The following is a 27955-nucleotide window of genomic DNA, read 5'->3' on the forward strand; positions in this document are numbered from 1 at the left end:
GAACCCAGGAGGCGGAGGCTGCAGTGAGCCAAGATTGCGCCACTGCACTCCAGCCTGGGTGACAGAGCGAGACTCCATCTCAAAAAAAAAAATTGAGACAGAATCTCGCTCTGTTGCCCAGGCTAGAGTGTAGTAGCACAGTTACAGCTCACCTCACAACAGCCTCAACCTCCCAGGCTCAAGCAATCCTCCCACCTCAGCTTCCCAAGTAGCTGGGACTACAGGTGTGCGTCACCACACCTAGCTAAGTGTATCTTTTCTAACACCACTTCTTCAGTTTTCTGACACCACTGGGTGTCTGTCTAGCAATTCATTTAATTCTGACACTAACTCCCAAAGTTAGCATTAGACTCCATAAGTTCAAGGGCTCAGTCCCACAAGACTGCCCTTCAGATGCCAGTTGCAAGTACTGGGTGACTAACCAGAAGTAAGCTTACCCACACTTCTGTCCTACTTGCCTTCAAAGTCTGGCGTTACCATCCTATTCCTCCCTGGGTTCCATAATTTGCTAGGATGACTCACAGAATTCAAGAAAACACTTAACATACATTTGCTGATTTATTATAAAGGATATAACTCAGGAACAACCAAATGGAAGAGATGCAAGGGACAGGATGTATGCAAGAGCAGCGATTCACCAGGAGCTTCTGTGCCCTCTCTGGATACACACTCTCCCAGCACCTCGATGTGTTCACCAACCCAGAAGCTCTACAGACCCTGTCACTGAGGGTGTTTATGGCGTTTCTGTGATGTCCGCTTGATTGATTAACTCATTGGCCATTGGTGATTGAGCTCAATCTCCAGCCCCTCTCCCCTCACCCCCAGAGGTCGTGGGTGGGGCTGACAGTTCCAACCCTCTAATAAAGGTTTGGTCTTTCTGGAGACCAGCCCCCATATCCTGCACTATCTAGGGGCCCACAAGAGTAACCTCATTATCATGAAACTCAGGTTTGGTTGGAAGGGGCTTGTTTGTTCTGAGACGGAGTCTCGCACTGTTGCCTGGGCTGAGTGCAATGGCACGATCTCGGCTCACTGCAACCTCCGCCTCCCGGGTTCACACAGTTCTCCTGCCTCAGCCTCCTGAGTAGCTAGGATTACAGGCGCATGCCACCACACCCGGGTAATTTTTTGTATTTTTAGTAGAGACAGGGTTTCACTATGTTGGCCAGACTGGTCTCGAACTCCTGACCTCGTGATCGGCCTGCCTCGGCCTCCCAAAGTGCTGAGATTACAGGCATGAGCCACCGTGCCTGGCCAGAAGGGGCTTGTTAATGAGTAACAAAAGATACTTCTATCACTCAGGAAATTCCAAGACTTTGGGGAACTCTGTGCTAGGAGCCGGGGACAAAAACCAAATATATATTTCTTCTACTACACTGCCCCATCCCCTCCTGCAGGGGTCCTAAATTTAAGACCTTGCTAGTGGGCTTCCTGCACCCTTCTGAGGGTGCGCAGGAGAGGAGGCTGCCAGCCTCTACATCTGGAAGGAGCACCAGGGAGGGCCCAGCCTGGGGCTGGGAGCTCAGGGGCCAGTGTGCCGCGGCAGCACAGTGAGAATCCTGGGCCTGTGTGGGGCTTGTTCTTCACTTTACACCCCATACATGGTTTATTAGCTAATCTCCCGTGAGCCAGAGGACAGTATTAATCTCAAAGTAATGCTAATCCCTTTTTACAAGAGGAAACAGAAATCCCCAAGTCCTCTGGCAGAGGCCGTTCACAGCCCATCAGAATGGAAAAGGCCCACGTTCCAGCCCTTTTCCTGTCTTCTCTGCTTTAGGCTGATGAAGCTGTGAGTTTTATAGCATCGGACTGAGCAGATTCAGAATTTTACCAAATACCTTCCCACTTGGAAAACAGCCACCCTGCAAAAAACCTCTGTGTTTCCCTCCACATTCATCATAGCCACCAGTTCCTAGAGCTATCATGAAGGAGAGTTGGCGGGACGAGAGCTGTTAAATTCAGTTAGTTACTATTTCCCTGCAGTCAGCCTAGTTCTATGTAATTCTGTCTTTCAGAGAAGGCAGCTAATTTCAGTATAGATACTCCCGTCTATCACTGTAACAGTTTAATAGGTACGGTTATAGCTTGAATACACCAACAGGCTTTATGTGAGTAATTGTCGTATTTGCACTGCTTTGAATTGATAAAGTGCTAAAATATGAGGTATACTGTTTCATATGCTGTGATTTTTATGGGGGCTGTCTGTTACTTAATCTCTCTCCCTCCCCCTGTAATTCTAGTTTTACTAACAAATTGCTTTCCCACAGTCCAAATAGTTTTAAAACAAAGCTTTCTCCTTTTTTTTTTTTTTTTTTTTTGCTACCATTCCTCACCACCCTCCCGTTTTTCTGCTTGCTTGTAAGTTAAGCACAAGTCACTTGCATTCCAGAAATTCCCCATTGCCATAAAGGCAGGCAGTCAGCTCGCCAGCTCTTGCCTGTTCCAGATAAGCAGGGTTCATTTAGCTTGTGACTCGGCATTGCTAGCGGATTTCCTCAGGCCCCAGTGCCCTGATCAGAACAGTGTGCCCTGGCACACCGCCTGGAGAGCCCAGCAGCCAAAGAGAAGTAGAGCTTGTTTCACAAAGTAACCCTGCCCTTCCATCCAAGACAGAAATAGTCTGGGTGGCGGCCCAAGGCCCCGAGACGGTTCCAGCAGGCTGCTTTGCCTGGCTGTCCCGGCTGCACTCGCCTTCTCCATGGTGGGGAGCTCGGGCAGACAGGTTGCTCTGACCTGAGCGTGCCAACCAGGCCCATGGCCTGTCCTGCCATATTTGCCAAGGCAGTACAAACAGGACGGTACAGCAGGCTGTCCTGTGAGAGTGGTCCCAAGGAGCAGTACCCACTCTCGGCTGCAGGACCTTCTCGGGCCCTTGGTGGAGCTGGCCTGACTGTGCCATTGAATTATCACCTGGGGGCTCCGGTGGCCCTTGCTCTTGCTCTGTGTCTGTCTGTTCATCTCACTCACATGCACACCTTCTGTGCTCCTTGCTCATGAAGTTTCACACCCAGCAAATCCCCACGCCTCTATAACCCCTGTCAGTTTCCTTGACCTCTGCTTTTTTCCTGTTCATTTCACCAAAGCCAGTGAAGCACAGATGAACTAACCTCTTCTCCTCCGTGTTACACTCGCTGTAAAAACATCTAAGACCCGCATAAGGTCAGTCTGGGAAGGCTGAGCCCTGATAAAAGGCGACAGAGCAGCCCATTAGCAAGAATGTGGCCAGCTTCTGCAGGGGGCGTGGCCCTGTGGGGACTCCCAGCCACAGCCAAACCATGGCTCTGCCCTGTAAAAGTTAACAGCCAGGTCTGGAGACCAGACTTAACAGCAGCACATGACTGGCTGTGGCAAAATAATGAACCCACTACGTTCCTAGTGAAGTCACCGGGAAGAAGGGGAGGGAGAAGGCTTCTTGGTGAATGTAGAACCTCAATACATCTGGAAAGGAAAGTAGGAGTTGGATGCTCCAGCCGCTTAGGGAGCAGCTCCTCCATGCTGGCCCCGGTAAGGCACAGGCCCCTTGAGAACAAACACTTGAGTCACCTTCCTCCCTCTCTTCAGCTGGAGAAACGCTGCACTTTTCTTCCTCCTTCCCTCCTTTCTGACGACAGCTACTGAATGCCTTCCCTGGTACTAGTTACTGTGCAAGCCCAATACACAGATGGGTGATGAGAGGACTCTGCCTGCTCTTGTGAACTCAGGGGTCTACCAGGGGACCAGCATTAAGCAGCTAATCACACAGCTATCCAGCGACTTTCACATGGTGCCCAGGGCTGTCCAGGAAGAGCATGGAGACAGTGCCTTGTGGTGATTGATTAAACACGGACTCTGGAATCGGACTGCCCGGGTGTGAATCCCAGCCCTGCCATCTGTTTGCCGTGTGGCTCAGTTTGTTCAGTTATAAAATGGGAAGAAGAATGGTAGAATACAACTCACAGAGCTGGTGTGAGGACTGGGTGAGACAGTGCATGTAAAAGGCTTATGGCTGGCCTTAGCCCAGAGCGCCGGCACTGCGTAAATGTAAGCAATTGTTGGGATCCTATAACAGGAACTTAATTTAGTCTAGGAGTCAGGGGAGACCTCGGAGGGAGCATTGTTTAGTCACAGAACAGAGGTAAAAGTGGAAGGAACAACTGTAGGGAGGCCCTGCAAGGTCATCAGGACTGCAGTGAAGTATAAGGGGAGGGTGGCAGGCTTGAGCCTGGTGACAGGAGCCCCCGAGGCCACATGTTGAGAAGTTTGTGTTGTACCCTAGATTTTTATCCTAGATTGCAGGGACTGGGATCAGCCTTCCTGCCTGAGGCTTACAGGCTTCTGACTCTGAAAAGTATTCTTTCTTAGGGAAGAGAGGCCAGGAAAGGAAGGGACACTGGGCTGTGATTGGTGACATGTTTGCCTCCTTTCATGGGTCATTGGGAATCAGGAACCTGAAGGAAGTTAACCTCTGCCCTCCTTAATGCTTGGGAGGAATCTGCTTGTAACCCCAAGGGGCTTTTCTACTTGGGCCTGCCGTGGAAAGGAAGCGGGTGTTTTGTGTGTGTGTGTAGTGGGGTGTGTGTGGGGGGGGGTAGGATATGTGTGTGTGTGGTGGGATGTGTGTGTGTGGTGGGATGTGTGTGTGTGGTGAGGTGTGTGTGTGTGGTGAGGTGTGTGTGTGTGGTGGGATGTGTGTGTGGTGGGGCGTGTGTGGGGGGGGTGTGGTGGGGTGTGTGTGGTAGGGCTGTGTGTGCGGTGGGGTGTGTGTGTGTGGTGGGTGTGTGTGGTGGGGTTTGTGTGGTGGGATGTGTGTGTGGTGGGATGTGTGTGTGTGGTGGGGCATGTGTGTGGTGGGATGTGTGTGTGGTGGAGTCTGTGGTGCGTGTGTGTGGTGGGGCATGTGTGTGGTGGAATGTGTCTGGTGTGTGTGGTGGGATGTGTGTGTGTGTGGTAGGGGGTTTGTGTGGTGGGGGATTTGTGTGGTGGGGTGTGTGTATGGTGGGGTTTGGTGGGATTGTGTGTGTGGTGTGGTGGGGGTGTGTGTGGTGGGGTGTGTGTATGGTGGGGTTTGGTGGGATTGTGTGTGTGGTGTGGTGGGGGTGTGTGTGGTGGGGGTGTGTGTGGTGGGGTGTGTGTGTGGTGGGGTTTGTGTGGTGGGCTGTGTGTGTGTATGGTGGGGTTTGGTGGGAAGTGTGTGTGTGTGGTGGGGTTTGTGTGGTGGGACATGTGTGTGTGTGGTGGGGCAGGTGTGGGGGGGTGTGGGGGGGGTGTGGTGTGTGGTGGGATGTGTGTGTGTGGTGGGGTGTGTGTGGTGGGATGTGTGTGTGTGTGGTAGGGGGGTGTGTATGTGGTGGATGTAGTACCTGTATTGTGCTCGCGGTCTGTTTCTTTGTTGGTGGATCTTTAGCCTGTAAGATCCCTCACAGTGGTGGCACCAGCTCTCCTCGGAGTCACACTGCCATCACTCCAGTGCCACTGGGCCTGTGTGGGCATGCCAGCAAAGTCACACTTCAGAGCATGAAGACGTCTCACGTTCTTGGCAGGACGGCTCTCCCAGCTGCTCCTGGCTTTGAATGTTCACTCCCGTTTTGCAGAGCGCAGTCGGCTCACCTCGATTATGGACCACACTCTTCCTCCAGAATGGGCAGGGTGTCAGCTCTAGGCTGGCCTCAAGTTCTTTGCCAGCGTGGTTTCTTAAGCCCAGCTGCTGGGATATGCATTTTCTTGAAAGTCAGGGAAAAGAACGGAGCCCCCTGTTGGGCTCAGAGCAGGTCCAGAAGTCCTACTTGACGGTTCATGGCAGCAAATGCATAGGCAGCTTCTGAAGGATCAGCCAGATGCTAGAGCCATCTGATCCCCCAGACCTGGTGCGATGTTGCACCTCCTCCCTCCTCCTCAGCCCTGAGATTTATGACATGGCTGTGTGCGCATCGCTGGCATCGGGAATGTATAAAGCCACAGTGCCTGCTTGTGGCACTCACACCCAGTCAAGTCATCGTAATAGAGTGTTAGTGGCCTTCTATCATGGGGGGAAAGTCTGGCACAGGAAGAAGCAGGTCTTGACTGACAGGGGAATTACCTGGGAAGACAGCTAACAAAGGGGCAGGGGAGGGACAGAGGACCCGAGTGTTCAAGGAGGAGAGCAGCCAGAAAACCACCCAGGCACCTCCCGAGCAGGAAGGCAGCAGGGGGAGCTGCGGGGACTCGTGTGATTTCGATAGTAGCGCTTCTGCGGAGAGACACAGCGAGGAAACCTTCTCTATGGAGAGGAGGCCGTCGTTCTTCTCAGGCCAGACATCCTTGCCCTCCAGTTCATAGAAGAGAAAATTGAGGGCCGGGTGCAGTGTCTCATGCCTGTAATCCCAGCACTTTGGGAGGCAAAGGTGGGCGGACCACCTGAGGTCAGGAGTTCAAGACCAGCCTGGCCAACATGGTGAAACCTCGTCTCTACTAAAAACACAAAAATTAGCCAGGTGTGATGGTGGGTTCCTATAATCCCAGCTACTCGGGAGGCTGAAGCAGGAGAATCGCTGGAACCCGGGAAGCGGAGGTTGCAGTGAGCCGAGATTGCACATTGCACTCTGGCCTGGGCAACAAGAGTGAAACTCTTGTCATCTCAAAAATAATAATAATATTTACAGCATCTTGACAGACTCATTAATGATGTCATTACCCCATTTTGGATGAGGATTCCAAGCCCCTGAGAGGAGAGGCGATTTACTCTCAGACACCCAGCCTAGCTATAAGACAGAACCAGGATCAGAACCAAGGTCATTTTGGTGTCAAAGCCATGCATGTTTTAAAATGTTTTTCTACAAACTGTCTTGTTTTGGCCAAGCTCTCAGAATAGGTCATGCCTACAGGCAGGTGCCATTGTTGAGGCTTGTTAAGAGTGTAGAGAAAAAAGAATACTGGCAGGCATTGTGCAGTGGACTGTGCATAGACGATCTCATTTATTCCATTGTACGGTCAGATGAGCTGAGGTCAGGGGCAGGATTCGAACCCATGTCTCCCTGACAGCAGAACTCAGGTGCTCATCCACTTGCCAACCAGCTTTCCACTTAGATCATTAGGATAATAGCTACTCTCTCAGCACTAAGTGCTAAGATCTCATTAAATACATACCACCAGGGGATGAGGTGAGAACTGTTATCTCTGTTACACATAGAAGGAAATGGAGACATGATTGCTTTGATTTTGACCTAAATGCTCTCCTGCCCCCTCACCCTTTGATCTTCCATTGAGGTGAGATTGGGGGAGTGCCGCAGTGTGGTCCTCAGAAGACACACTGTAGATACACTGTTAGCATTGGATGAAAAAGAAGGGCTTCATACCTTTCCACAGAGGTCGGTCCTCTTCAAGACCATTTGCATTTGATGCTCAAGAGTTTCCTTCTCTCCCTGAGTGCTCAGCACCCCTCCGGCCTTGCAGTTTAGCCTGCCTTAGACTTAGTCTTGCATGTGTAAAAGAAAAAGGGAATGGTTTATTAGATGCTTCCAGACTCCAGAAAAGTCGACAAAAGTTGTTAGTTAAGTCCTGTCTGGCATGGGGTGTTTTAGAGTACTAGCAGTGCCAATTAAATTTTTTTAAAGGACTAAGTGCTGAGTTTCTGTATCTAAATATAGAAAGTAAAAAATAAGCAAGTCTGAGTTCGTCTTGGAGGAAGTATTGATGTGTTGCTAGAAAGGAAACTTTGGAGGAACTGAGTCCTGGTGTGAAGGAGCAGAGGCGAAGCCTGACGCTGGCCGACAGCACTGCTGCTAAGAAGGGCCTGCCTGGGGTCCAGGATCAAAACCTGTTTGGATATTTCAGAAAATCAGGATACCAGGAAAGGAGGTGATTTTCCCCATTGATTTCCAAGCTCCTGAGGGGCATCTCTCCATTTTTTTAGTGTCCGTCCTGCCACAGACACCTCCCAGGAGCAGGGCCAGCCACCACAGCTCTGACAGGGCAGTTGAAGGGCTGAAATACCAGTTCCTAGTCCATGGGGAAGTCCCCACCGGCTCTCACCGGAGGGCCGTCTAGTCTTCCTATGTCACCAAAGTATTTTTTGGTGTTTTGTTTTGTTTTTTTTGTTTTGAGATAGGGTCTCACTCTGTCTCCCAAGCTGAAGTGCAGTGTTATGGACATGGCTCACTGCAGCCTCGACCTCCCAGGCTCAAATGATCCACCCACCTCAGCCTCCCAAGTAGCTGAGACTACAAGCATGACACCATGCCTGGCTAATTTTTTATTTCTTGTAGAGATGGAGTCTCACTGTTTTGCCCAGGTTGGTCTCGAACTGGGCTCAAGCAATCCTCCCGCCTTGGCCTCCCAAAGTGCTGGGATTATAGGCGGGAACCATCACGCCTGCCCTGCCAATGTATTTTTGTGGAAGACCAAGACTGAAAACTGTGTAAAGGAGCCGGGTGCGGTGGCTCATGCCTGTAATCCCAGCACTTTGGGAGGCCAAGGCGGGCGGATCACTCGAGTTCAAAAGTTTGAGACCAGTCTAGCCAACATGGCAAAACCCCATCTCTACTAAAAATACAAAACTTGGCCAGGTGCAGTGGCAGGCGCCTGTAATCCCAGCTACTCGGGAGGCTGAGCCATGAGAATCGCTTGAACCCAGGAGGCGGAGGTTGCAGTGAGCTGAGATTGAGCCACTGCACTCCAGCCTGGGCAACAGAGTGAGACTTTGTCTCAAAAAAAAAAAAAGATTAAGTAATGCCTAAGGGCTTGTTTTCATATAAAAAGCAGCAGTTTTCATGCTGTTTGGAAGTGCTTTGTTCCTAAAGTATGTGGTATCTATTTTGCCTGGTGTATTACCCCTGATTTTATTGAATCATAGAATTCAAGAGTTCTGACTAAGACTTCTCTGGAGCCTTAGAGCTCTGGCACATCTTCTAGAATGGCAGTTCTCCAAGTGTGGTTCGCTGGCCAGCAGCAGCAGCATCACCTGGGAATGCATTAGAAATGCAGATTTTGAGGCCAGGCGCAGTGGCCCACACCCAGAATCCCAGCATTTTGGGAGGCAATGGCAAGAGGATTGCTGGAGCCCAGGAGTTTGAGACCAACCTGGGCAACAAAGTGAGACCCCCATCTCTACGAAAAAAAAATTTAAAAATTAGCCAGGTGTGGTGGTGCACACCTATAGTCCCTCGCAGCTAACTCGGGAGGCTGAGGTGAGAGGATCGCTTGAGCCTGGGAGGTTGAGGCTACAGTGAGCCAAGATGGTGCTACTGCACTCCAGCCTGAGTGACAAAGCAAGACCTTGTGTACAAAAAAAAAAAAAAATTCTTGGGCTCCCCTCCAAACTGACTGAATCCAAAACTCTGTGGCTGGAGCCCCCGCACCTGCACCGTAACAGGCCCTCCAGGTGACTCTGCTGCGCGCTCACTCTTGAGAAATAGTGATTTTGAATATCATAGAAGAAGAACTCAGGTAGGATTCAAATCCCATCTGTGCGACTCACTCATTCTCTACATGTTCCTTTACCTCCTAGTCTCAGCGTTCCTGTCTGTAGAATGGGATAATAATCACCAGTCTGGAGGGGTTATTGTGAGAACTGCTATGAAAAGGCACGAAAGCACTTAGCATCGTGTGCCTCATACAGAGTAAGCATTTGATAAATGGCTTATCATTATTGTTATTAGCTAGCTTCCTAGACCAGGTATTCATCTTTTTAAACAGTACCCCAGTCAGATGGTTGTCTGGTGAGAGGAGATTCAAAAATTCTGGTCTATTTCAATGAATGACAGCTATGGCTGTTAATAGTTATATATTGAGAGAATATTTGCCATTCTGTAATGTCCATTCTTTTTTTTTTTTTTTTTTTGAGACAGAGTCTCGCTTTGTCACCCAGGCTGGAGTGCAGTGGCACGATCTCAGCTCACCGCAAGCTCCGCCTCCCAGGTTCACGCCATTCTCCTGCCTCAGCCTCCCGAGTAGCTGGGACTACAGGCACCCGCCACCATGCCCGGCTAATTTTTTTTGTATTTTTAGTAGAGACGGGGTTTCACAATGTTAACCAGGATGGACTCGATCTCCTGACCTCGTGATTCGCCCGCCTCGGCCTCCCAAAGTGCAGGGATTACAGACATGAGCCACTGCACCCAGCCTTGTAATTCCCATTCTTGATTGTAGCTCTGTCCCCTAGAACCATTGGACAAGACTTTTCTACATGGCCTTGTTCAGATATTTGAACATAGTGATCTTGGCTGTTCTGAGCTTTTTCTTGTTCTATTTCCAAAGATTAACTTAAACATAGAAGATAATTGCAGCCAGTAGGGAGGGCTTTTAAAAAAGAAGGAGAGAAACAGAAAAGGCCTGCAGCCAAGGCTATGCTTTGGTGACATGGGTCTTTGGAGATTTCTGGTAGGTAAGGATGCCTGTGAGTTTAAGGTTGAGGCTTTCTCAGATGGACTTGGGAGCCTGCAGTAGACATGGTGGGTGGAGGTCACTGTTGGTAAGAATTCTGCCTTCTGCCACTGGCGGGTGTGGGCCAGAGTCACCCCTAGGGTGTTTCCATGTAGGAACACTGGGGTGTTCCAGACACAAATGCCTTAATATCCAGCATCTTTGCCAGGGGGTCTGCTCCAGGACCCCAGCCCTTTTCCTGCTGTGGTCTCAGGCCTTTGGCAAGCTGCCCGTGCTCTTTCCAGCATCCTGTTTCTCACCTGGGTTGCCAGCTCCCTGCAGCCTTGATGGTGTTTGCAGCCTGCTCTCAGTTTTTTTAATCTTTTTTTAATTGATGTCTAATTAGTAGTTATGATAAATTGCACTAGCCAAGCAAATGCTACCTTTCCTAAATTACGCCGTGGTATTGTGTACGACAGCAGCAGGGTTGCTATTTTAAAATGGGATTGCGTAAAATAAACATGTGCCCAGATGACAGGAAGTACTAAGTTGATGATTAATTGATGCTCTGGTACGGCCTCGTGCTTTCCAGTGCTTCCATTTGTGTGACGATCCATCTAGTGAAGTTTCAGCAGGTCCACACCACTGATAATTGCCAGATCGCTAATTTGCAGTTCGTCTCCTGCCCTCTCATGCCGGGGCCGGTGGCCATTATGAGGCAATGCAGAGCAGTCCTCAGTCCCGCTGAAGGTCAGGGTCACCAGAAGGTGATGTGCGGCCCTCGGCTGGCCAGGTCTTCTGCAGCTCGGAGACTGCCTCTCTACACTGAGACTCAGGAACGGTGACATTGCTGCATTATTCCGGACTCTTGAGACTGGTGCTATTTGTCCTATCATTTTCTTTGTATTATGGAGGGCTGATATTCAGGGAAAGGGAAAATAACTTAGATTTAGTTTTATTTGTTTTTTTCAAATTAGGAGATGAAGACTTGAGCCTGCTGACACATACCCAAGGCTTGCTCATATGTGAAATAGGTAGAAATTTAAATATGTCTTGAGAGCAGTTGAGAAAAGAGTCAGTGGAAAAATTACTAACTAGTGCTGGTGAGCAGGGTCTCGACAGCACAGGGGGTACGGGTGTGCCATCTCAAAAGCTGCCCTGGTGCTTAGGCCAGAGGGCTTCACCCAAGTGTGGTGCTGCTTCTGAGAAACGGGGGTGCTGTGGTCTGTACCCCAGCCTGGTGGATTAATAGGAAGCAGCAGAAGCTTGAGCCAGGTGTCTTCTGGAACACTAAGGAGGCAGGACAGTGGCAGAGTCCCCGGACTCAGACCACTCTGCCTCTTAGCAGCTATGATCTGGGGCAAGGACTTCAACTTTCTGAATCTTAGTTTCCTCATGTGTGTATTCTCTACCTACCCAATAGCTCTTCCCATGAGGTGTGGGAGATTAAATGGCATCATCGTTTATTTAATAAACAAGCGAATGGTGGATGGGGACAAAGCACCTAGCTCAGTGCACAGCGTGTGACCACTCTGGTATGGAAAGTGCCAGCACTCTCCCAGGCGAGTACAGCAGTGGCAGCTCCTTTGTAACTAGGCGTTGCTTGGTAGGATGTCCCTGGGGTTGGTCCATTAACCTGCTTTTCTCTCGGGGAAAGGGCCTTGGTGCAATTAACAGCTTTTAAGCCAGAGAATTGATGCCTCTTGCTCCAGTGTTCTTGAAGCCTCAAGAAGTCTGGGACCCCAGAAAACAGGCAGGCCAGTTGCTTTTATCTTGCCTGATGGCTGTCTCTCCAGAGGTAGCAGTGACAATAACAACCAACACGTGGCTCTCGGAAGCCTGACTGACTCCAGGGCCCAGTGCTCTCTACTGTCCGCACTGTTTCTGTTGTCCAGTGGCAGCACCCACAGTGCTTCCTCTGTGCACCTTCAGCAAGACAGAGTCGCTCAAAGCCAGTCTTCAGAAGGGACCCAGGGTTGCTTTAGCCATGAGACCCCATGTCAGTTTTCACAGTGACTTCACTGTCCTTTCGACAAAGTCCTTGAGATCTTGATGGCTCACAGTGGACTTCGTTCCCAGGACAGGGTGAGTGGACTCAGTAGACAGCTTGGAATCCACTCTAAGCTGAACAGCGCTCCTCTGCCCACGGTAGGATGGGGAGGGAGTGGGAGCCCATCCTTCCCTTGATATTTTATTCTAACTTACGTATTTAATTGACTTTTACTACTTTTTTTCTTGTATCACACTATACACCAAATAAGTTCCAGAATGATCACAGAATGAAATGATTTTTTTAACTGATAAAAAGAACTAGAAGGAAAAAAAACAATAGCTGATACAGGAATAGGAAAAACCTATTCTAAGCATAAAAACCAAGGAAGACATCATAAAGGAAATGGCTGGTCTTGAAAGCCTAAAATTTTTGAATTATATACTTCAACAAATTCAATAAACAAAATTAGAAGACAGATAACAAAAAGGAAAAATGTAAACATATATAACGTTGATATAATTACTTAATATTCATAGACTTTCTCAAGTTCAAAATAAGAACACTAGGAAAATTAACAAGAACACGAATACGATATTCACAAAGTAAGAAATACCTATTTCCAGTAATCTGTTAAGCTTTTACTAGTTGTCAAAAAAACATACTTGTGAGTTAATTTTATTTATTTATTTATTTATTTATTTTCAGACAGAGTTTTGCTCTTGTTGCCCAGGCTGGAGTGCAGTGGCACGATCTTGGCTCACCACAACCTCCACCTCCTGGGTTCAAGCAATTCTTCTGCCTCAGCCTCCCGAGTAGCTGGGATTATAGGCATGTGCCACCACACCCACCTAATTTTGTACTTTTAGTAGAGATGGGGTTTCTCCATGTTGGTCAGGCTGGTCTCGAACTCCTGACCTCAGGCTATCCACCCACCTCGACCTCCCAAAGTGCTGGGATTACAGGCGTGAGCCACCACACCCTGCGCAAGTTAATTTTCTAACGGTAAAAACTTGGAAAACCGTGTATCACTTTTTTTTTTTCTTTTCTTTTTTTTTTTTTTTTTTGAGAGAGTCTCACCTGTCACCCAGGCTGGAGTGCAGTGACGCAATCTCAGCTCACTGCAACCTCCGCTTCCTGGGTTCAAGCAATTCTCCTGCCTCAGCCTCCCAAGTAGCTTAGATTACAGGCGCACACCACCACACCCAGCTGATTTTGTATTTTTAGTAGAGACGGGGTTTCACTGTGTTGGCCAGGCTGGTCTTGAACTCCTGACCTCAAGTGATCCTCCTGCCTCAGCCTCCCAAAGTGCTGGGATTACAGGCGTGAGCCACCGCTCCCAGCCAACCTTGTATGATTGACAGCATGACTATTCTTACAGTGATCATATACTTTGGTGTCTTTAAAATCATGTAAAAGAATAAGAACTTGAAGTGATTAGAATAAGTTCACAACATACTTTGTAAGTGAAAGTAATTGGGTTAAAATATGTACTACCTCTGTTTTTTAAATGAAAATGAAAAACTCAAGAGTATACATCAAAATATGAACAGAAGTTATCTTTAGCTGCTGTGCTTCTATAGTCTTTCCATTTTTACCAAAAAACAAATACTTTAAAATTTTTAAGTGAAAAAGAAAATGGAGGTCAGATGGGTTGAAGCATCTAGAAAAATCAAACGAGAGTGTGCTGAGGCCTGCTCCTCTCTTGTGGTGGGCACCTCATGGACTTTCCCTGGCTTTCTCCTTGTCTTCGAGCCCAGCCCTCCTCATTCTCTGCTCTCCAGTTCCTGCTCCTAAGACCCTGCCTGTTTCTCCTCAGGACTGAGCACGGAAGGCATCTATCGGGTCAGCGGGAACAAGTCTGAGATGGAGAGTCTGCAGAGACAGTTTGATCAAGGTAAAGTGCAGCCTGGCCAGGCATCCGAGGCCAGAGCTGGTCAAGGCAGACACAGCTGCCTCGGTGAACTGTCTGGGGCTTCGGGGCACTCCTGCCAGCACAGACTCAAAGCCACGAGGTGCTGAGACTGAGAAAGAGACCATGTGTGGCTGCAGCGGGGAGGAGGGGACCGGGTCCTGTCAGTGAACCGAAGCACCATCCCTGCCAAAGCTGGGTCATATAGGCCACTCCCCACACTGCCACTCACAGATGCTCTTCCAGGTTGCCCGGGCACATGCCTCCCTCACCACACTGGAGTTTTGCCTGTTTGCCCATGCAGAGCTAGTTGCAGGCACATGATATACAAATCAGGTTGAGATGTGATCCTGTTTTGCCAGGGCCTCAGATCTACCCTCCTCACAAAGTCCCAGCACCAGAGAAAGTGAGGGACCATCGTGTGAGGAGCTGAGCCCTTGGGACAGAGACCCAAGTTACATAGCTCTTGGCAGGGACTCCCTTCTCCTAAGCTGAGCCAGCTTCAAGAGGCCTAAAGTCAGGCAGCCAAACTACCTCTTGGAATTGCCCACACTGTGGGATGAGAAGCCACGTCCCCCAGTGCCAGAAGCAAAAGCACCAGAGCAGGGCACATTCCCATCTATCAGCAGACAGGGCAGGAGGCACCACCCAGAGTGGACACCACACCCACTCCCCAGGTGGGCGGCCCTTGCGCCTTGCAGCACCGCAGTCGGGCTCAGCTGGCCGGCAGCAGGCAGAGGGGACCGCAGGACAGGGAAACGCCTGCTAATCTGTGGGAGACACGAGGCCAAAGTGAGGGTAGAGCCCCCAGTGTGGGATGCATTTGTATATATGGGAGATCCTGTACCAGCTTACCTCCCCCACAGTGGAACCTGGTACTGTCCATCTGTAGAGATTTGTTCGTCATCAGGAACGCACTGAAGTATGTATGCAATGAGAAGGAAAGCAAGACATGGGTCAGCGGTGCCAGTGGCTGGGAAGGGCCAGAGAGAGAAAAAATGAGCCTATTTGCCCTCCCACCATAGGGGACAAGGATGGAGGCAGCAGTCACAGTGGTTGCTAACATCTTTGTGACCTACCTGGAAAGCGAGCCACCCTTTAGGAAAGCCGCCTCCTTCTTCTGTGATGGGAAAGGAGTAAGGAAGAGGCAACAGCATATCAAAGCCAGATGAGGGCAAGCTCCTGGCACCAAAAACCAGCATGTGGGGGTAGCACCCCTGCCCCGAGAGTGGTAGAAGGGGCAGTTCAGCAGTCTCAGAAAGAGGTGCTGGGGCCAGCCCATGCCTGAACCTCAGAACTCGCGTTAGCGCTCACAAGTCCCACCCCTCCAATCCTTGCCAGTCCTGAGGCCGTCTCTGGCTCCTTGAGGTTTCTCTAGCCTCTCCTGAGCCCCGAGTTGTCCTGATGCTTCTGCCTGGCTTAGAATGGTTTGGCCTCACTCTCCTGACTTCCTTTCAGACCACAACCTGGACCTGGCAGAGAAAGACTTTACGGTGAATACCGTGGCTGGTGCCATGAAGAGCTTTTTCTCAGAACTGCCTGACCCCCTGGTCCCGTATAACATGCAGATCGACTTGGTGGAAGCACACAGTGAGTACCGGCAGCCCAGTGTTGGGCGGATTGAGGGAGAAAGGGCTTGGCACTGGAAGAATAGGTCCTGCCCTCAGAATGGATGCTGGCTGTTAGAGCTGAGGTTTGAAGGACAGAGGGCAAGGGAATTAACCAGATGACAGCAATGGGACTTGCAAATCGGGCTCCTGCCCTTGTAGACCTTAGGTGCTTATCTGAGGGTTACACCAAGAGAGTTGCAGGTTTCCCCCAAACTCTCATTAGTTAAGAGCATGGTTTCGGTGTCAGACTTGGCTCCTTCACTTGTGGCCGACTTAACCTTCCCTGCCCCTTGTGTCCTGCCGTTGTTACCATCCCTACTCCTGCGGATGAAATTCTATTCGGAAAGGCCTAGAAGTGAGGCTGTGAACAGCCTATTTAATAGTAGGTCTTATTTTTCTTTCCCTTCTTCTTACCTGTCTTCTCCTACCTCTCATGTAATGAAGTTAACATGGGTCTAGGGTCCTACAGCCTCTTAGGAAGCCGGCCTCTGGAGGGAAAGAGATGACTCCAGTGGCCCTGGCCAAGTAATCATTTGATGCTGTAGCAAATTAGCACCTCTGGTTTTAATGGTATCCTGTGTGCCATGCCACCTCGCCTCATCAGTTGTTCCTGCCCCAGCCTGCCTCTCTGTAGAGGTGTTTGTCCAGATGGGCGAGCCTTCTCACTGGCCAGCCTTTCCCTGGACTTTGTGTAGTACCACAGAGGACGCCTGACCTCTCAGAGCGTCCCACCATGTGGCCCTCACTACCTTTTAAGTCATCAGCAGCCTTCCTGCTTTGTGCCTCTGGCAGGCCAAGACCCAGCAGCAGCCCTTGCTGTGCAGCTGCAGAAGGGAGTGTCTCTGCCAGCTGCCCAGAGATCACAGCCACCTGTGATCCAGCAACCAGAGGGTGGGGAAGAGGAAAGGAGATGTGTTCCTCAGGGGCAAGACATTAGTCTCATCTTGTCACTGCCCACCTCTAAAGAGGGAGCTTTAAACAAGCACAATTTATTCACAAGGCTGATGGTGTAGGCAGAAATTTGAGGGAGGTGATGGATCAGCATGGCCCCGAGTCCTGGGTCACTGACTCTTAGTAGCATCTGAAGGAGACAGGTGTGCAAGAAGCCCACCCCTGAACTGTCAGAGCCTCAGTAGTGACAGGGCTGCGGGGCCTCCAAGGTCATCCTTCCAGGGTCTGCACTTCCTATGGTGTCTGTTTTCACAATCTGGATGCCACCTTCACCTTATTCTGTCCACACTCTCTTAGCTGACTGGAATTGTTCACAGCTCCTGACCCTATCTAAGCCCACAGGGATGGGGCAGGAGAGCATGGTACTCCTGGGAGGGTCATAGAGTAGCCTGCTTTCTGAAGATGGGAGTCAGGGTTTCTCCAGGGGAGTTAGTGGGTGGGGACAGTTGCAGGCTTCTCCCCTGATCCTGCTGTCTGAAGATAGAGGCTTTCCCAGCAGTCACTTCTCCAGCAGGCTCCAGGCAGGCACAGATGTGAAGTCGCATGGGAAATCTCTATTCTGGAGCCAGCTTTCTTTCCACGGAAGCTTGTCTCACAGTGGAAGTTAGGAAAAGAGGAAGGCGTAGACTGATACCCAGTTTGCTGGAAGCCGGGAATTCCTGTCTGCATTTGTCTTGACTTGGCGCCATCTAGAGGTGCGTGAAATCCTGCCACCCGGCAGAACCCCATTGTTTCTGCGGGAACTGCTGACACAGCACCTTTTTGTGTAGGGTTGTGGGGCCGGCAGGAACGGGAGGTGCTATTGATAGGGAATCAGCCGCCCTTCCCACAGCAGCTTTCACCCAGCTTCCACTGCTCAGGAGGTGGCTTCTTGCCGCTGCTACTGCAGCAGCCTGGGAAAGGGTGGAGGCTTCCCACTTCCTCTTCCCATTGTGTGTTTCCTGTCCCCGACGGTACTCAGCGGGGGCTCCGTTGTCTTGAACCTGACCGAAGCGGGTGGGAGAGGAGAAGATCTTGCTGACATGGCACCTCTCCCGGCCAGAGCAGTTGACTGAAAAGCTGGGCTGTGGATGTTGCAGGGCCAGGTTCAACTGAGCCGCAGATACCAGGCAGTGCAAAAGTTAGTAGTGTTAAGGGATATTATGGAAAAAAGATGACTGTGCCCCAAAGTAGCTCTTCCCAGACTGGCTGGGGTTTCCATGGCTACATCAACTCGACCAGTTCTTTCTACTTAATCCCTGAGAGCAATTGTGTCTCTATATGTTCAGGCCTTGGAACCAGTTTCAAATCCCATCACAACAAATATCAAGGTCACTAGCAAATGGTTTTGTTAGCTCCAGAATTTCACAATATTGAACACTGCTGAAAATGTACTCGCAAAATAGAGACGTTTGTGATTATTTGCCAGTTATTTTCCTCCCACACTCAAGGTGACACGTGGGAGATTCAGAAATGAACAGCAGCAGCAACCACACCGCCCATGGCCTGTGTGCCTGCCTAGGCTGGGCCCGGCTCTCCACGAGGCACTTGATTCCCACCACTGATCTTCCTTTGAGGAAGATGGTATTATAATACATCTCCACTTTACAGAGAAGGAAACAGCTTCTCAGAGGTGATACAGCCTGCCCAGGGTCACACCGCTAGGGAGTGGCAAGCCGGGGCTTGAGTCCCTGCGTACGTGGGTGCAAATGAAGTTCTCTGAAGACAGAGCAAAGCTGAGCTTGAAGTGCACAAACCCCAGCAAGGAAGGCGCGAGGAAGAGGGCTTCACAGGGGAGATGGGCCAGGGTTTCAGGAGGCAGAGGAAAAGGCTTGCGCTGCCTGTTCTGTCTCCTACCTATAGCCCACCCCCACCTTCAAGAGTCGCTCTTGCCTGGTTTCTCCCCGTCTCTGTGACTCCCTCCTCCCTGCCTATCTGGAGTCGACCCCGTCCAGCTGGTGTCCACAGGCCCTGTCCTATGGCTTTTGTGCTGGAAGGGGTGCTAGAGCTGGCTCCGTCTCAAGCCAGAGGGTCAGGACCAAAGGACCTGTGGCTCCAGGGTCCGCATTAACTCCCTGTAATAGCTCACAAAATTCAGTCTTTTTAATTTAAGGAGAGACCAGTCATTTTCATCACATTGTTGAAGGAGATGTGTGACCCGAACATGGTTCAGGATGCCAGCTCATTGTCTCAGCCTTTCCATTTGACAGATGAGACTGTTGGGGCTAGAGATAACAGTGCAGCCTAGGTTACCAGGGGACGGCCCTGCTGCTCTCTGGGCTCTTGTTCACCAGCTGCCTTGGGACGTTACTGGTTCTGGGATCCTGCCTTCCTTTGATCTGTCCAGATAGCTGCCCGAGGGCACGGGGGTGCTTCTCACACCCACGTACGGGGTCATTAATTTCACAGCTAGCCAGGCCCCGTGTGGACAGGGACAGATGGCAGTGGGCACACACATATGCGGTCCCAGGCTCAGTCTGGTGGGACAGGACATTCAACAGGTGATTGCAAAGCCGTGTCTCCAGGGGAAGGACAGCTTGGATTCTCCATCCTGAGCCCTGCAGAGTGAGGTCTTGGCCTTGGAGTTGTTTACCACCTGGGGCGGGGAGAGCCGACGCCGGACGAGCCTGCATGATCACTGAAGGGCTGTGACCTTGAGCCGGGCTTTCCCTTTCCTGGCGATGCAGGCGTGCAGATGGTCAGCGGCGGCCAGCAGGGACTTTCCTCCAGGTACCGAGCTGGCAGCAGCAGACCCAGGCCTAGAGCTTGGTTGGCAGCCTGGCTGCCAGTGATGGCAAGTGGCGCAGCACAGCCAGGGCAGGAGTGTTCTTTGGGAACAGGGTCTCTGCTGCCACTTTGACCTTGGACCGGTATTCTGGCTTTGTGAGGCCTGGTGTGTCTGTTTTGTAAGAGGTATGGGAAGCTAATCGGTAAGGTCCCTGTGCCCTCTGTCTGTCCCCTCCCCTCCCTCCTGAGTTCTTGGGGTCTCTATTGTACTAAATTGCTGGATCTGTGTCCAGGCTGTCTTGGTTCAACTGGCCCAAAAATGCCTCCCTTGGACGTTTCTTGTTGTCTCAGTCGATGGCCCCTAAGTTCAAAAGTATGATGTCCCAGGAAGAGGTGCAGCTCCCAGCCCACGCCCCCTGAGCAAGAGCAGAGCCGCCTGGAGCCAAGCCAAGCAAAGGGGTGAGCACAGTGTGGAGGCTGGGTTCTCCTCCATAGGCCACCTTCTCTCCTGGCCCACGCCCCTGGACTCCTGTCTACCCCTGACCACACACTGGAGCAGGATGGGTTGTTTGTTGTTGTTGTTGTTAGAAAAAACTAAGTGTCTTGACTCCCAAAGGGCAGGCTGAGGGAGCAGAGGATGTGAGGATCGGGCCCTCCACAGTCTGGGTCCTGAGGGGACTCTGAAGGGGGTGGAGGTTACACCAAAAGTCTGGACGAGCGGACCTGGGAATCCACAAACCAGCACACGCCAGGTGTGGGGAGAAGCCACCCTGGGCACCTGTACCATGGCGGGTCCGGGTTGCAGCAGCTCACCCAGGGCTGGGTGCCCTGACGGCCCTGTCCCAGCAGGGACACCAGGGAGCCCATTGCCCCTGCTGTTTCTTTGGCCAGTGTAGACACCTGGCCGGGCGGGCTACTTATTGAAGCTGGGGGTCCCTGTACAGCAGGGCTCCACTGAAGATGGTGAGTGGCTCCCCTGAGTGTGCCGCTGCCCTGTGACCAGGTCCACACAGACTGTGGCCCCAGCCTTCGGCAGCACCATAGGGCAGAAGGTGTCCAGGGTGCACGGGCTGAGCTGGCTCTTGGCCACCAGCTTGTTCCCCAGGCCTCTGGCTTGGAGCCGCGGGAGTCTGTGCTTGACCACACCCAGGCCCAGGTTGGAGCGGGATAGCCCAGTCAGCACCGTGCTCAGCAAGTAGCAGCCAGCCAGAGGCGCCGTGAACTCGCCGGGGATGAGGATGGTGGTCAGGAGGGGAAACAGGGGCAGGGCCAGGAAGGCCTCGAGGAGCCGGCCCAGAGCTCCTAGACTAGAGAGGCACCCACTGGGTCCTTTCCCCTCTGTCCACTAGACCATAAGCGGCAGGGAATTTGGTTTTTGTCCCCTACTGCATCCCCAGTGTGTAAAATAGTACCCAGGCAGGAGCGGGTCCCCGTAAATATCTGCTCCTCCCACCCACTGCGGATGAACAAATGACCCAAGGAGGAGGGCCCTCCCAAATCCGAGAATGAAAGAATTCGCATTGTCTGACAAGGCAAGAATGGGGCGCTGTCACCGCACAACCTCACCCATCCCCACGTGCTCAGCCCAGCCCTTCTCATGCTCACCTGCCTCTGGGTCAGAGTCACCTCCTCCCTCGCTGAGGACTGTTGAGGGACCTGTGCCTGGTTCCAACCAGGGCAGCTGAAAATGCCACACAGGGCACAGACACTGCTGGTGCCTCCCCCAGTCCTGAGTCAGGGGAGGGTGGGTATAGAAAAAAGGCTGGGTACAGTGTGACTGGGTACAGTGGCTCACACCTGTAATCCCAGCACTTTGGGAGGCCAAGGCGGGCAGATCATGAGGTCAGGAGTTCGAGACCAGCCTGACCAACACGGTGAAACCCCGTCTGTACTAAAAATACAAAAATTAGCCGGGCCTGTAATCCCAGCTACTCAGGAGGCTGAGGCAGGAGAATTGCTTGAATCTGGGAGGTGGAGGTTGCAGTGAGCCGAGATCGTGCCACTGCACTCCAGCCTGGGCAATACAGTGAGACTCCATCTCACAAAAAGAAGAAAAGTGTCCTAGCTGGTGAAGCCAGCACCCTGGAGGCCCCCCCATCCCCTGTCCTGTCAGAGGATTACTACAGTCAGAGAGGGCTCTGCCGCGTGCAGGGAGGCGGGGACCCAGAGCAGATGGGCTGAGCTGGGAGACAGGCCTGGGTCCCATCTACCTTTGCCATCACCAGCCTTGTGGCCTTCTCTTGGCCTCTGGAGTGGGTTTCTCAGCCACCATATGGGTAACGCCCAGCCCCACCTTCCACTCGGGTCTGCGGTCAGGGCCATGCACAGAGCACTGTGAAGCTGTCCTGCCAGCACTCGGGCAGCACCCAAACCTAAGCAGGTACTGGTGCCTTTGCCATGTGAAGAGGCTGCAGCCGGAGCCTAGAGTAGGTCCCTCCGCAGAGAGGCCCTAGAGGGGTGAGGGCAAGCTTTGCTTAAGGAAAGAGGTGAATGGGGCTGAGTCAAAGGATGTTCACAAGGTCGACCTTGCTTTTAGTGTGGGCCAGACTTGAGCAGAAGGGCCTCTCGCCCTCCTTGACCTCTGCCCAGCGAGCTCCTAGTGCTGCTCAGTACTCAGGAGCACCTGGACCAGGCAGCCAGTGGGGAGGGGAGCAGGCGAGGAGACTGGCCACCCGCTCCTCACTAGGCGTTCGGCTGAGGTGCACATGCAGAAGGAGGCTGGGATTCTAGGGGGCAGCCCCTAAATTTTTTTTTTTTCTTTTTGAAATGGAGTCTCGCTCTGTCACCCAGGCTGGAGCACAGTGGCACGATCTTGGCTCACTGCAACCTCCATCTCCCAAGTTCAAGTGATCCTTCTGCCTCAGCCTCCCAAATAGCTGGGATTATAGGCATACGCCACCAGACCTGGCTAATTTTTGTATTTTTAGTAGAGATGGGGTTTGGCATGTTGGCCAGGCTGGTCTCAAACCCCTGACTTCAAGTGATCCACCCACCTCAGCCTCCCAAGTGCTGGGATTACAGGCATGAGCCACCGCACCCAGCCGGCCCCTAAATTATTATCAAAGCAGGCTTTGTAACTCCCACCCCTGCCCCTCCCCACCCCCTAAAGAAGAAACAAAACCACCCGCCTTGCTACTCATCAGATAGGAAGGAGAGCAGGCATCTCTGGCAGACCTAGGCTTTGCCAGCCCCGTTTCCTGCCTCCAGCCAGAGGACGGGATGAGACCCAGCTCTTATGTAAAGGTGCTACCACTCGATGCCTAATTAAGACAAACACAGCTGTGTTTGGGTCGTGCAGGCACCTACGGAGAGACCTGTGTCCTCCTGTGCCAAGCTAGCAGCTGGAAGGGGGCATGACGACTTTATTAAGTGAAGCTTTGCACCACACACATGCTGCTTGTGTTTTCTAATACGGTCTTCTGTCCTCCCTACAGCAGTTTACTTTGTTTATGTAAACATTTTATTGTAAAATGACAATGAATTGTTTGAAGACTCAAGGTCGTAGAAAAGAGTGTGCCCATGGCCGGGTGCGGTGGCTCACGCCTGTAATCCCAGCATTTTGGGAGGCCGAGGCAGGTGGATCACCTGAGGTCAGGAGTTCCAGACCAGCCTGGACAACATGATGAAACCCCGTCTCTAGTAAAAATACAAAAATTAGCAGGCGTGGTGGTGGGCGCCTGTAATCCCAGCTACTTGGGAGGCTGAGGCAGGAGAATCGCTTAAACCCGGGAGGCAGAGGTTGCAGTGAGCTGAGATCACACCACTGCACTCCAGCCTGGGCAACAGAGCGAGACTCCATTTCAAAAAAAGAAAAAAAGAATGTGCCCTTGAGGTGGAACCCTTAAAATAAACCTTGGATTCAGAGAGATGAAGCTGCTCATAGCCCAATAACTAGCTCCCAGGACTTTTTTAGTCATTTCTGATAGACAGATGTTACCAAGACACTGCTCTTATCAAGTCACACTCTCAAGGCCACAGATCAGCCAGGTTTCATTCCTCCTCATTAGGCTGCCCGGGAGAGCTCCTGGAGCTCTGTCCCTTCCAGCCCTGCGGCCTCCCTTCCCCACAGGCTCCTGTGAGTAGACTGGCTCCCAGGTGCCCTTATTTTGTGTCCAGCTGTCAACTCTTCATTTAATTGCCAGGTGTCACCAAATGAAGGAGGCACTGTCCACAGCCCCTTTTACAGACAAGGAGACTCACCCTAAGGTGTCACTTGCCCAAGGTGACACGGTTGACGCGAGAGGCCGGATTTGTACCAGGGCCATCTGAGTCAGGATCTGGACTCCAGACCACCACAGGACCTTCCTCCCTGCTCAGCGTGCCCGTCATTGGCATTCTGTCTGCTCTTCCAAGTCTCACTCTCACCAGGGTGCTTGTGCAACTCCCCCAACTCTGACCCTCTGGGTACGTCACCTGCTGCAAGGTGACTAGGAAGCTATGGGTTTCCCAAAGAATACTTGCTTCAGGGCTGGGCGTGGTGACTCACGCCTGTAATCCCAGCACTTTGGGAGGCTCAGGTGGGTGGATCACGAGGTCAGGAGATCGAGACCATCCTAGCTAACACGGTGAAACCCCGTCTCTACTAAAAATACGAAAAAATTAGCCGGCGTGGTGGTGGGCGCCTGTAGTCCCAGCTACTCGGGAGACTGAGGCAGGAGAATGGTGTGAACCCAGGAGGCGGAGCTTGCAGTGAGCCGAGATCGCGCCACTGCACTCCAGCCTGGGCGACAGAGTGAGACTCTGTCTCAAAAAAAAAAAAGAAAAAAGAAAGAAAAGAATACCTGGTTCAGGGAGTCCGCACCCCTCCTGGATTCATCAGCAGAATGGTACACATGTCTCCGGCGGAGACGGTCTGGCACCATCATCTATCTCAAAGGAGCCCGAGCCCCCGAGCCCGTTAGCAATCATCTGCGTTTTAACAGACCCTTCTTCACCACCCCCACAGCCGCCAGTTGTGAGATCGCTGCCATCTCCTTCGTGAGACCCTCCTGTGGTTCTTCTGAGACCTGGAGTCCAAGAAGGAAACATGGGGGCATCTTTCCCTGCACAGAGAAATCTGTCTTAGCCAGCTGGGCTCCAGGTGGGCTCTGGGACGTTTGTGCCTCACCAGCCCCGATGCCCTTCCCAGCCAAGGTGGGCCACACCCACTCAGGGATGGCAAGCCCAGTGGCCACAGCTCAGGCCCCACAGCCAGTCCCAGCTCTGCAACTTCTAAACTCAGATACTTCATCCTCAAAATGGGGTGACGAGTTCCTGCCTCACACGATTGTGGGGACTCATGGAACTGGGCCTGGCGCGGGTTACAAGCTGCATTCCAGGCAGTTGTTTTCCCTCCCCCAGGACATTAGGATTCCATGATAGGCAAAGTGTGGGCGTTGGGGGAAAAGGGGGTGCGTAGTTCCTTTGGTGAAGTGCATAAGAATTCCCCCACTGTTTCCATCAGCCCCTCCAACGGGGATGTGTGGAGGGTCCCTGTGTCTCTAGGAAAAGGACAGAGCCTTGGTCTCATGACCGACTCCCTCCCTCGAAGGTCTGTTGGCGTGGGTGGGTGGCAGCGGCCGCCCGTCTCCATCTGGTCAGGAAGCAAGCAGGCTTTCTGCGTAGGGATGCCTGTCTCCAGGGGCAACCGGATGAGCAAAGAATGGTGTTCTTTATGGCGGAGTGTCTCCAGATTGTTCTGTCTTGGGTGGTGGGGGCCAGGAAGCCCCAGGCACACAGTGCCACCCTTCAGCGGGGGCCTGGGACACAGAGGTGGGCCAGACCCCTGGGCCAGTGCCACTGCCAGGTGTGCCAGCCTTGGGCACAGGCTTTGGGGGAAAGAGTGGGGTTAGTGTCATCCGAAAGCCCTGGGCTGTCCTCAGAGAAGGCCCATCACAGAGCACGCCCTGGGGTGGCCACCAGCCTCGGCCATGAAAGGCAAGGCTTTGGTTTTCTCTCTCCTCAGAAATCAACGACCGGGAGCAGAAGTTGCATGCCCTTAAGGAGGTATTAAAGAAATTTCCAAAGGAAAACCACGAAGTCTTCAAGTATGTCATCTCTCACCTAAACAAGTAAGTCGCAGGGCCTTCTGGTTGGTTTTTCCTCCTGAAAATTGACAGCCAGGGTCAGTGTGTCGCAGAACAAGGCTCTGTCCACAAGCCAGTAGAAGCCTCAGGCCCTGGCCTGGAAGGGGTGCTGGCTGGCCTCCCATGGTGCCCGCTGGTCTCAGTGCCCAGAGCCTCTGCCTCTCGCCCATCCTCAGGCCTCCCTCCTGCTCCTGTCTGAGGGCAGCCCACGTGGCCTCAAACCTGCCTAACACCAGATAGTGCACTTAGCTCCAGCGGGCATGGGGCCTCTTGTAGGCCTGTGTCCCAAAGCCGGCAGAGAGAGAAGATCTTCTGGTTGGTGCTGATGCTCCAGAAATCTTCTCCTGAATCAAAAACACCTCAGAGTCCCTGAAAGTCCTCTCACAGCATTCACGTTCCCAGCTGGGGAGAACCAGGACACTGCACCTCGAGAGATGTGCTGCAGGAGACAGCCAGCCTCCGGCATGGAGCACAGCCGCAGGCAGGAGGCCGTATGGTTGTTCCCTGAAGTTCCATGTGTGTGGAGGAGATCTGCTGGCCGAGTGGCCTCTGATGGCGCTCTGGCTTAGGACACTCAGCCTCCCTCCCTCATCACAGCCGGAGCACCGCCACTGCTTTGGCTGGCTGCAGAGTGAGTCCCTGAGGTGGTCCATCCACCCCCAGGGGTTTGCGGGGCTCCAGGCAGCCTTTCCGAGGTTGGCCATGTAGAGGCACTGGGCTGGAGGGGAGAGGACACTGAGGGCGCAGCCTCCCAGGCAGGGCAGGGTACAGAGAGCTGCGCATGGCCTTTTCTGCTCCACCTGAGGGAAGAAAGGTGGGCTCAGCCTGGGTGCTGAAGACCATGAGCGCCCAGGGCCAGGTGGGGCCCTGCACGGTTCTGACCGTTGAGTTTGGTGTCGCCCGCAGGGTCAGCCACAACAACAAGGTGAATCTCATGACCAGCGAGAACCTCTCCATCTGCTTCTGGCCCACCTTGATGAGACCTGATTTCAGCACTATGGACGCCCTCACAGCCACGCGCACCTACCAGACAATCATTGAACTCTTTATCCAGCAGTGCCCCTTCTTCTTCTACAATCGGCCCATCACCGAGCCCCCCGGCGCCAGGCCCAGCTCCCCCTCCGCCGTGGCTTCCACCGTCCCCTTCCTCACTTCCACGCCTGTCACAAGTCAGCCGTCGCCCCCACAGTCGCCTCCACCCACCCCCCAGTCCCCAATGCAGCCACTGCTTCCCTCCCAGCTTCAAGCCGAACACACGCTGTGAGCCACCAAGACCTGGGGCGACAGGAGAACCGGTCCTCTCTCTGACGGGGTGGCATTTGGCCTTGAACAAAACCAAGTCCACTGGGGACAGAGGCAGGGGCAAGTGGCTCTCCCCATTACCTTCTCAAGACCTCAGTGAGAGCACCAGCCAATGGTACCATCGGCCGGGCTGCCAGGTACCCTGGGCCCGGCGCTGCAGACCTGAGCTGGCTGCAGGCAGCAGCCATGGGGCCCTGTCCTTTGACTTGGACCCATTTGAGGACTGAACTAGGCAGGCAATGGCCCCAGTGCCCTCCCTCTGTTCCCTGGACCACCACCCCACCTAGCTGCTCACACCAGCCTCCGGGTGCCTCCCTCTGCTTGTACAGAGCCCATGGTCGGGACAGTGCCCTGGCCTTTGCCGGGGAGGAGGATGCTCTGAGATTCAGGGCGGGGCTGGCAACTCCTGAAGAGAACACTTCCTGTTGGTCTGTCTCTTCCCACCTTCCATCTGCACACACCCCCAAGGTAAGGGTACAGCCCGGCTGGCGGCCTCCTTGGGAACGTGTAGGCCACGGCTCTGCCACCACTAGGTACCTGCTGAGGGCGCTGGCTCTGCAGATCAGAACAACGGAGGATAGCTTTGTGCCTGGACCCAGAGAGTGTGGGACTCCCCGCTTCATCCCCACCGTCCCACTCCACAGCCTTCCCGAAACATTCCCTGGCAAACAAAGGAACACTAGGAGAAAAAATGGAAAAACCCTTCCAGTAATTAAAAAGGAAGAAACCACAGAAAGAAAACTACAGACCTCAAGATTCCACTCTGCGCCCGCCTCTGCCGGGAGGGAGGGAGGCACACAGGTGGAGCTGACCCTCGTCTTTGTGGCAGCAAAACCAGGATGCCTGGAGCTGTGGCCTGAGGGCCTGCTGGGGTCCCACTCACCCACTTAGGTCTAGTCGCTAGATCCCCCATTTTCCCAAGAAGAGGGTTCAAGCTCTTGGTGGGGACAGCCGGGGAGATGGCAGTGCAGGCTGGAACCTGGGCTGCCCCAGAACACAGTCCATTACGATAGAAACACTAATTGAGCATGTGCGTGGGGTGTGTGTGTGTGTGTGTGTGCACACATGTGAGTGTGAGTGTGTGTGGGCGCTTGGTGGGGGGTTG

General features: G+C 52.6%; 1 protein-coding gene across 7 annotated transcripts in view; it reads left to right on the forward strand.

Moving 5' to 3' along the window:
• The window catches only part of ARHGAP35 (Rho GTPase activating protein 35), a 139851-nt gene extending 112260 nt beyond the window's left edge, over nt 1-27591 (forward strand). The window contains exons 4-9 of one of the 7 annotated variants that reach the window (XR_010153906.1): nt 14124-14201; nt 15675-15806; nt 24429-24563; nt 25428-25533; nt 25725-26179; nt 26455-27591. Coding sequence is in view for 2 of the 7 variants with exons in the window: in XM_016936302.4 (XP_016791791.3) it covers nt 14124-14201; nt 15675-15806; nt 24429-24563; nt 25428-25533; nt 26455-26812 (809 nt within the window). In the remaining 5 variants the exon portion in view is untranslated. Of the gene's footprint in view, nt 1-14123; nt 14202-15674; nt 15807-23625; nt 23888-24428; nt 24564-25427; nt 25534-25724; nt 26180-26454 lie in introns of all 7 variants that reach the window. The other 6 variants (XR_001711861.4, XR_010153909.1, XR_010153908.1 and 3 more) reach the window with 6 other exon arrangements.
• The last annotated feature ends 364 nt before the right edge of the window (nt 27592-27955 follow it).

The sequence above is a fragment of the Pan troglodytes genome, chromosome 20, assembly GCF_028858775.2.
Source record: "Pan troglodytes isolate AG18354 chromosome 20, NHGRI_mPanTro3-v2.0_pri, whole genome shotgun sequence".
Classification (NCBI taxonomy): domain Eukaryota; kingdom Metazoa; phylum Chordata; class Mammalia; order Primates; family Hominidae; genus Pan; species Pan troglodytes.